Below are 10,170 nucleotides of genomic sequence, written 5' to 3'. Positions count from 1 at the left end.
GGGTCTGCCCCCCAAGTTCCCCGCTATGGGTCTACCCCCCAAGTTCCCCGCTATGTGTCTGCCCCCCAAGCTCCCCGCTATGGGGCTGCCCCCCAAGTTCTCCACTATGGGTCTGCCCCCCCGCTGTGTGTCCCGCTATGGGTCTGCCCCCCAAGCTCCCCGCTATGGGTCTGCCCCCCAAGTTCCCCCCTCCGTGTCCCCGCTATGGGTCTGCCCCCCAAGTTCCCCGCTGTGGGTCTGCCCCCCAAGTTCCCCGCTATGGGTCTGCCCCCCAAGCTCCCCGCTATGGGTCTACCCCCCAAGTTCCCCGCTATGGGTCTGCCCCCCAAGCTCCCCGCTATGGGGCTGCCCCCCAAGTGACCTGCTCGGCGTAGAGGTCGTCGCGGTCGTGCATGTGCTGGTGCTTGCCCAGGTCCGTGGTGATCTCCCCCACCTCGGTGTAGAACTGCACGTCCGTGTGGCGCTTCTTGCCAAAGAGGATGGCGTTCTGGGGGGCAGACCCACGGCGGACCCATAGGAAACAATGGGGGTGGGGTCGGACCCATAGGAAACAATGGGGGGGGGGTCGGACCCATAGGAAACAATGGGGGTGGGGTCAGACCCACGGCGGACCCATAGGAAACAATGGGGGTGGGGTCAGACCCACGGCGGACCCATAGGAAACAATGGGGGTGGGGTCGGACCCATAGGAAACAATGGGGGTGGGGTCAGACCCATAGGAAACAATGGGGGTGGGGTCGGACCCATAGGAAACAATGGGGGTGGGGTCGGACCCATAGGAAACAATGGGGGTGGGGGTCGGACCCATAGGAAACAATGGGGGGGGGGGGGTCGGACCCATAGGAAACAATGGGGGTGGAGCCGGACCCATGGCGGACCCATAGGAAACAATGGGGGTGGGGTCGGACCCATAGGAAACAATGGGGGTGGGGTCGGACCCACGGCGGACCCATAGGAAACAATGGGGGTGGGGTCGGACCCATAGGAAACAATGGGGGGGGGGTCGGACCCATAGGAAACAATGGGGGTGGGGTCAGACCCATAGCGGACCCATAGGAAACAATGGGGGGGGGGGTCGGACCCATAGGAAACAATGGGGGTGGGGTCGGACCCATAGGAAACAATGGGGGTGGGGTCGGACCCATAGGAAACACTGGGGGTGGGGTCAGACCCACGGCGGACCCATAGGAAACAATGGGGGTGGGGTCAGACCCACGGCGGACCCATAGGAAACAATGGGGGTGGGGTCGGACCCATAGGAAACAATGGGGGTGGGGTCAGACCCATAGGAAACAATGGGGGTGGGGTCGGACCCATAGGAAACAATGGGGGTGGGGTCGGACCCATAGGAAACACTGGGGGTGGGGGTCGGACCCATAGGAAACAATGGGGGGGGGTCGGACCCATAGGAAACAATGGGGGTGGAGCCGGACCCATGGCGGACCCATAGGAAACAATGGGGGTGGGGTCGGACCCATAGGAAACAATGGGGGTGGGGTCGGACCCACGGCGGACCCATAGGAAACAATGGGGGTGGGGTCGGACCCATAGGAAACAATGGGGTGGGGGTCGGACCCATAGGAAACAAAGGGGGTGGGGTCGGACCCATAGGAAACAATGGGGGTGGGGTCGGACCCATAGGAAACAATGGGGGGGGGGTCGGACCCATAGGAAACAATGGGGGTGGGGTCAGACCCATAGCGGACCCATAGGAAACAATGGGGGGGGGGTCGGACCCATAGGAAACAATGGGGGTGGGGTCGGACCCATAGGAAACAATGGGGGTGGGGTCGGACCCATAGGAAACAATGGGGGTGGGGTCAGACCCACGGCGGACCCATAGGAAACAATGGGGGTGGGGTCAGACCCACGGCGGACCCAGAGGAAACAATGGGGGTGGGGTCGGACCCATAGGAAACAATGGGGGTGGGGTCAGACCCATAGGAAACAATGGGGGTGGGGTCGGACCCATAGGAAACAATGGGGGTGGGGTCGGACCCATAGGAAACAATGGGGGTGGGGGTCGGACCCATAGGAAACAATGGGGGGGGGGGTCGGACCCATAGGAAACAATGGGGGTGGAGCCGGACCCATGGCGGACCCATAGGAAACAATGGGGGTGGGGTCGGACCCATAGGAAACAATGGGGGTGGGGTCGGACCCACGGCGGACCCATAGGAAACAATGGGGGTGGGGTCGGACCCATAGGAAACAATGGGGTGGGGGTCGGACCCATAGGAAACAAAGGGGGTGGGGTCGGACCCATAGGAAACAATGGGGGTGGGGTCAGACCCACGGCGGACCCATAGGAAACAATGGGGGTGGGGTCGGACCCATAGGAAACAATGGGGGTGGGGTCGGACCCATAGGAAACAATGGGGGTGGGGTCAGACCCACGGCGGACCCATAGGAAACAATGGGGGTGGGGTCGGACCCATAGGAAACAATGGGGGTGGGGTCGGACCCACGGCGGACCCATAGGAAACAATGGGGGTGGGGTCGGACCCATAGGAAACAATGGGGTGGGGGTCGGACCCATAGGAAACAAAGGGGGTGGGGTCGGACCCATAGGAAACAATGGGGGTGGGGTCAGACCCACGGCGGACCCATAGGAAACAATGGGGGTGGGGTCGGACCCATAGGAAACAATGGGGGTGGGGTCGGACCCATAGGAAACAATGGGGGTGGGGTCGGACCCATAGGAAACAATGGGGGTGGGGTCGGACCCATAGGAAACAATGGGGGTGGGGTCGGACCCATAGGAAACAATGGGGGTGGGGGTCGGACCCATAGAACCCCATTGGCCCCATTGACCCAACCCAACCCCATTGACCCAACCCAACCCCATTGACCCCCATTGATCCCAACCCAACCCCATTGGCCCCATTGAAGACTCAACCCAACCCCATTGACCCAACCCAACCCCATTGACCCCAACCCAACCCCATTGACCCCATTGAAGACCCAACCCAACCCCATTGGCCCCATTGAAGACCCAACCCAACCCCATTGACCCAACCCAACCCCATTGACCCCATTGAAGACCCAACCCAACCCCATTGACCCAACCCAACCCCATTGACCCCAATGAAGACCCAACCCAACCCCATCGACCCAACCCAACCCCATTGACCCAACCCAACTCCATTGACCCAACCCAACCCCATTGACCCAACCCAACCCTATTGACCCAACCCACCCCCATTGACCCCAATGAAGACCCAACCCAACCCCATTGACGCAACCCAACCCCATTGACCCAACCCAACCCCATTGACCCCAATGAAGACCCAACCCAACCCCATTGAAGACCCAACCCAACCCCATTGACCCCATTGAAGACCCAACCCAACCCCATTGAAGACCCAACCCAACCCCATTGACCCAACCCAACTCCATTGACCCAACCCAACCCCATTGACCGCAATGAAGACCCAACCCAACCCCATTGACCCAACCCAACCCCATTGACGCAACCCAACCCCATTGACCCAACCCAACCCCATTGACCCCAATGAAGACCCAACCCAACTCCATTGACCCAACCCAACCCCATTGACCCCAATGAAGACCCAACCCCCTTGCTCCCCCCATGGGTCCCGCCCCACGGCGCCGTGGGGCGCACCTTGAGGTGGAAGTGCAGCACGATGATCATCTCGCCGTCGCAGGGCTGGAAGAGCGCGTGCTTGACGTTGTTGTACAGGATGTCCACCTTGTCGCCCCGCACCGACGTGAACCGGAAGCCTATGGGGCAACGGCGCCGTGGGGCTCCCAGACCCATAGGGACCAATGGGGAAGGTCCCGGCCCCATAGAATCCAATGGGGAAGGTCCCGGCCCCATAGAACCAAATGGAGAAGGTCCTGGCCCCATTGAGTCCATTATGGAGGTCCCAGCCCCATAGAACCCAATGGAGAAGGTCCTGGCCCCATTGAGTCCATTATGGAGGTCCCAGCCCCATAGAACCCAATGGGGAAGATCCCGGCCCCATAGAACCCCATGGAGAAGGTATCAGCCCCATTGAGTCCATTATGGAGGTCCCAGCCCCACAGAACCCAATGGAGATGATCCCAGACCCATAGAACCCAATGGAAATGATCCCAGCCCCATAGAACCCAATGGGGAAGGTCCCGGCCCCATAGAATCCAATGGAGAAGGTACCAGCCCCATTGAGTCCATTATGGAGGTCCCAGCCCCATAGAACCCAATGGAGAAGATCCCAGCCCCATAGAACCCCATGGGGAAGATCCTAGCCCCATAGAACCCCATGGGGAAGATCCCAGCCCCATAGACCCCTAGGACAACCCCCTAGGGCATCCCCCCAGCCCCACAGATGCTATGGGGCAGCCCTCTAGGGCACCCCCCCCAGCCCCACAGATCCCATGGGGCAGCCCCCCAGAGCACCCCCCCCAGCCCCACAGAATCCACGGGGCAGCCCCCTAGGGCACCCCCCCCAGCCCCATAGATGCTATGGGGCAGCCCCCTAGATCCTATGGGGCATCCCCCTAGGGCACCCCTCAGCCCCATAGATTCTATGGGGCAGCCCCCTAGGGCACCCCCCCAGACCCATAGATGCTATGGGGCAGCAACCTAGGGCACCCCCCCAGCCCCATTCATGCTATGGGGCAGCCCCCTCGATCCTATGGGGCATCCCCCTAGTGAACCCCCCCAGCCCCACAGATCCCATGGGTCAGCCCCCAGAGCACCCGCCCAGCCCCATAGATGCTATGGGGCAGCCCCCTAGGGCACCCCCCAGCCCCATAGATGCTATGGGGCAGCCCCCTAGATCCTATGGGGCATCCCCCTAGCGCACCCCTCAGCCCCATAGATTCTATGGGGCAGCCCCCTAGGGCACCCCCCCAGACCCATAGATGCTATGGGGCAGCAACCTAGGGCACCCCCCCAGCCCCATAGATGCTATGGGGCAGCCCCCTAGATCCTATGGGGCATCCCCCTAGAGCACCCCCCCAGCCCCACAGATCCCATGGGTCAGCCCCCAGAGCACCCGCCCAGCCCCATAGATGCTATGGGGCAGCCCCCTAGGGCACCCCCCAGCCCCATAGATGCTATGGGGCAGCCCCCTAGATCCTATGGGGCAGCCCCCTAGGGCACCCCCCCAGCCCCATAGATTCTATGGGGCAGCCCCCTAGAGCATCCCCCCAGCCCCATAGATTCTATGGGGCAGCCCCCTAGATCCTATGGGTCAGCCCCCTAGGGCATCCCCACAGATCCCATGGGTCAGCCCCCTAGAGCACCCCCCCCCCAGCCCCATAGATGCTATGGGGCAGCCCCCTAGATCCTATGGGGCATCCCCCTAGAGCACCCCCCCCCGCCCCACAGATCCCATGGGTCAGCCCCCTAGAGCACCCCCCCCAGCCCCATAGATGCTATGGGGCAGCCCCCTAGATCCTATGGGGCAGCCCCCTAGGGCACCCCCCCAGACCCATAGATGCTATGGGGAAGCAACCTAGGGCACCCCCCAGCCCCATAGATTCTATGGGGCAGCCCCCTAGATCCTATGGGGCATCCCCCTAGAGCACCCCCGCAGCCCCACAGATCCCATGGGTCAGCCCCCTAGAGCACCCCCCGCCAGGCCCATAGATCCTATGGATCAGCCCCCTAGAGCAACCCCCCCAGCCCCACAGATCCCATGGGTCAGCCCCCCAGAGCACCCCCCCCAGCCCCACAGATCCCATGGGTCAGCCCCCCAGAGCACCCGCCCAGCCCCATAGATCCTATGGGGCAGCCCCCTAGGGCACCCCCCCAGCCCCACAGATCCCATGGGGCAGCCCCCTAGGGCACCCCCCCAGCCCCATAGATTCTATGGGGCAGCCCCACCGTTGACGTGGGCCTCGAGGGCGCCCTGCATCCTCTTCTGGGCGATGTTGGGCCGGATGTAGAGGTCCTTGAGCTTGGGGTTGCTGCGGTTGAGGTTGATGACGAGCGAGTCCTGCTTCACGATGCCCTATGGGGCAGGAAGGGGGCGCTATGGGGCGCTATGGGGCGCTATGGGGGTCTATGGGGGTCTATGGGGTGTCTATGGGGCAGATACAGGGGTCTATGGGGTGTCTATGGGGGTCTATGGGGTGTCTATGGGGCAGATATAGGGGTCTATGGGGTGTCTATGGGGGGCTATGGGGTGTCTATGGGTCTCTATGGGGAGTCTATGGGGAGCTATGGGGGTCTATGGGAGTCTATGGGGCGTCTATGGGGGGCTATGGGGTCTCTAGGGGGGGTCTCTAGGGGTCTATGGGGGGTCTATGGGGTGCTGCCCCACACTTTCCCCACACTTGCCCCACCCCTGCCCCATAGCTGACCCCACCCCTGCCCCACCCCTGCCCCATAGCTGCCCCACACCTGCCCCACACCTTCCCCATACCTGCCCTACACTTGCCCAACAGCTGCCCCACACTTTCCCCACAGCTGCCCCATAGCTGACCCCACCCCTGCCCCATAGCTGACCCACACCTGCCCTAGAGCTGACCCCATACCTGCCCCACACTTTCCCCACCCCTGCCCCATAGCTGCCCCACACCTGCCCATAGCTGACCCCACACCTGCCCCACCCCTGCCCCACAGCTGCCCCACACCTGCCCCACAGCTGCCCCACACCTGCCCCATAGCTGACCCCACCCCTGCCCCACACCTGCCCCACATCCCCCCTCACCTCCTTCTCCTTCTCCTCGGCCTCCCGCGTCTTGTAGCGCTTCTGCACCTCCTTGATGGAGCGGAACGCGTTCTGCAGGTTCAGCGCGGGCACCGCCGCCTCCCCCGGGCTCTTCAGGTTCGACGCCCTATAGGTGCTATGGGGCAGGAGCTATGGGTCAGCACCTATGGGGCGCTATGGGGCGGGAGCTATGGGGCTGGAGCTATAGAGCAGGACCTATGGGGCAGGATCTATGCATTGGGATCTATGAGGCAGGAGCTATGGGGCAGAATCTATGGGTCAGGATCTATGGGGCGGAAGCTATGGGGCAGGATCTATGGGGTGCTATGGGGTGCTATGGGGCGGGAGCTATGGGGCGGGAGCTATGGGCAGGCGTTCTGCAGGTTCAGCGCGGGCACCGCCGCCTCCCCCGGGCTCTTCAGGTTCGACGCCCTATAGGTGCTATGGGGCAGGAGCTATGGGTCAGCACCTATGGGGCGCTATGGGGCGGGAGCTATGGGGCTGGAGCTATAGAGCAGGACCTATGGGGCAGGATCTATGCATTGGGATCTATGAGGCAGGATCTATGGGGCAGAATCTATGGGGCAGGAGCTATGGGTCAGGCCCTATGGGGCAGGCGCTATGGGGCGGGAGCTATGGGGCGGGAGCTATGGGCAGGCGTTCTGCAGGTTCAGCGCGGGCACAGCCGCCTCCCCCGGGCTCTTCAGGTTCGACGCCCTATAGGTGCTATGGGGCAGGAGCTATGGGTCAGCACCTATGGGGCGGGAGCTATGGGGCAGGAGCTATGGGGCTGGAGCTATAGAGCAGGACCTATGGGGCAGGATCTATGGATTGGGATCTATGAGGCAGGAGCTATGGGGCAGAATCTATGGGGCAGGAGCTATGGGTCAGCCCCTATGGGGCAGGCGCTATGGGGCGGGAGCTATGGGGCTGGAGCTATAGAGCAGGACCTATGGGGCAGGATCTATGGATTGGGATCTATGAGGTAGGATCTATGGGGCAGAATCTATGGGGCAGGATCTATGGGGCAGGAGCTATGGGGCAGGAGCTATGGGGCAGGAGCTATGGGGTGGGAGCTATGGGCAGGCGTTCTGCAGGTTCAGCGCGGGCACCGCCGCCTCCCCCGGGCTCTTCAGGTTCGACGCCCTATAGGTGCTATGGGGCAGGAGCTATGGGTCAGCACCTATGGGACGGGAGCTATGGGGCTGGAGCTATGGGGCTGGAGCTATAGAGCAGGACCTATGGGGCAGGATCTATGCATTGGGATCTATGAGGCAGGAGCTATGGGGCAGAATCTATGGGTCAGGATCTATGGGTCGCTATGGGGCAGGATCTATGGGTCAGGATCTATGGGTCGCTATGGGGCAGACTCACATCTCCTTGACGAAGGTGGCCTCCGGGTTGGGGAAGAGGTTCTATGGGTCAGTGTCATCTATGGGTCAGGATCTATGGGTCGCTATGGGGCAGGATCTATGGGTCAGGATCTATGGGTCGCTATGGGGCAGACTCACATCTCCTTGACGAAGGTGGCCTCCGGGTTGGGGAAGAGGTTCTATGGGTCAGTGTCTATGGGTCAGGCTCTATGGGTCGCTATGGGGCAGGATCTATGGGTCGCTATGGGGCAGGATCTATGGGTCAGGATCTATGGGTCGCTATGGGGCAGACTCACATCTCCTTGACGAAGGTGGCCTCCGGGTTGGGGAAGAGGTTCTATGGGTCAGTGTCTATGGGTCAGGCTCTATGGGTCGCTATGGGGCAGGATCTATGGGTCGCTATGGGGCAGACTCACATCTCCTTGACGAAGGTGGCCTCCGGGTTGGGGAAGAGGTTCTATGGGTCAGTGTCTATGGGTCAGGCTCTATGGGTCGCTATGGGGCAGGATCTATGGGTCAGGATCTATGGGTCGCTATGGGGCAGACTCACATCTCCTTGACGAAGGTGGCCTCCGGGTTGGGGAAGAGGTTCTATGGGTCAGTGTCTATGGGTCAGGCTCTATGGGTCGCTATGGGGCAGGATCTATGGGTCAGGATCTATGGGTCGCTATGGGGCAGACTCACATCTCCTTGACGAAGGTGGCCTCCGGGTTGGGGAAGAGGTTCTATGGGTCAGTGTCTATGGGTCAGGCTCTATGGGTCGCTATGGGGCAGGATCTATGGGTCAGGATCTATGGGTCGCTATGGGGCAGACTCACATCTCCTTGACGAAGGTGGCCTCCGGGTTGGGGAAGAGGTTCTATGGGTCAGTGTCTATGGGTCAGGCTCTATGGGTCGCTATGGGGCAGGATCTATGGGTCGCTATGGGGCAGACTCACATCTCCTTGACGAAGGTGGCCTCCGGGTTGGGGAAGAGGTTCTATGGGTCAGTGTCTATGGGTCAGGATCTATGGGTCGCTATGGGGCAGGATCTATGGGTCAGGATCTATGGGTCGCTATGGGGCAGACTCACATCTCCTTGACGAAGGTGGCCTCCGGGTTGGGGAAGAGGTTCTATGGGTCAGTGTCTATGGGTCAGGCTCTATGGGTCGCTATGGGGCAGGATCTATGGGTCAGGATCTATGGGTCGCTATGGGGCAGGATCTATGGGTCGCTATGGGGCAGACTCACATCTCCTTGACGAAGGTGGCCTCCGGGTTGGGGAAGAGGTTCTATGGGTCAGTGTCTATGGGTCAGGCTCTATGGGTCGCTATGGGGCAGGATCTATGGGTCAGGATCTATGGGTCGCTATGGGGCAGACTCACATCTCCTTGACGAAGGTGGCCTCCGGGTTGGGGAAGAGGTTGCCCTCGTTGCGGCCCAGGCGCTGCCCGGGCAGTAGAAGTTGATGCGCAGGTACGTGTAGTCGCCCTCCACCGACATGCTGATGTTCTGTGGGGCAGGACCCATAGGGGATCAGTGGGGTGGGAGCCATAGGGGATCAGTGGGGCAGGGGATCCAGGACCCATAGGGGATCAGTGGGGTGGGAGCCATAGGGGATCAGTGGGGCAGGACCCATAGGGGATCAGTGGGGTGGGACCCATAGGGGATCAGTGGGGCAGGACCCATAGGGGATCAGTGGGGTGGGAGCCATAGGGGATCAGTGGGGTGGGAGCCATAGGGGATCAGTGGGGCAGGACCCATAGGGGATCAGTGGGGTGGGAGCCATAGGGGATCAGTGGGGCAGGACCCATAGAGCAGCAGTGGGATGGAGATTGAGACCCATAGGGGATCAGTGGGGCGGGACCCATAGGGGATCAGTGGGGCAGGACCCATAGAGCAGCAGTGGGATGGAGATTGAGACCCATAGGGGATCAGTGGGGCGGGACCCATAGGGGATCAGTGGGGCAGGACCCATAGAGCAGCAGTGGGTTATGTTATGGGCGCCCCATAGGGGATCAGTGGGGCGGGACCCATAGGGGATTAGTGGGGCGGGAGCCATAGGGGATCAGTGGGGCAGGACCCATAGGGGATGAGTGGGGCGGGACCCATAGGGGATCAGTGGGGCAGGACCCATAGGGGATCAGTGGGGC

The 10,170-nt window shown here is 61.8% G+C and overlaps 1 protein-coding gene across 1 annotated transcript; it reads right to left on the bottom strand.

The window, feature by feature from the left end:
* Positions 1–337: 337 nt before the first annotated feature.
* On the bottom strand, positions 338–9,529 carry LOC130604855 (FACT complex subunit SPT16-like; the record flags this gene model as incomplete). Its single annotated transcript, XM_057419780.1, has 5 exons — positions 338–487; positions 3,626–3,744; positions 5,837–5,963; positions 6,666–6,801; positions 9,403–9,529. Coding segments are annotated over 5 exons (659 nt in total), but the record flags the coding sequence as incomplete, so codon positions are not given.
* Positions 9,530–10,170: the final 641 nt, after the last annotated feature.

This window comes from Pezoporus wallicus, unplaced genomic scaffold (genome assembly GCF_028554395.1).
Source record: "Pezoporus wallicus isolate ANWC-B61680 ecotype Strahan unplaced genomic scaffold, APGP_CSIRO_Pwel_v1 contig_14732, whole genome shotgun sequence".
Lineage (NCBI taxonomy): Eukaryota > Metazoa > Chordata > Aves > Psittaciformes > Psittacidae > Pezoporus > Pezoporus wallicus.
Note: the sequence above shows the minus strand (reverse complement) of the source record. Positions and strands in the feature narration are given on the sequence as shown.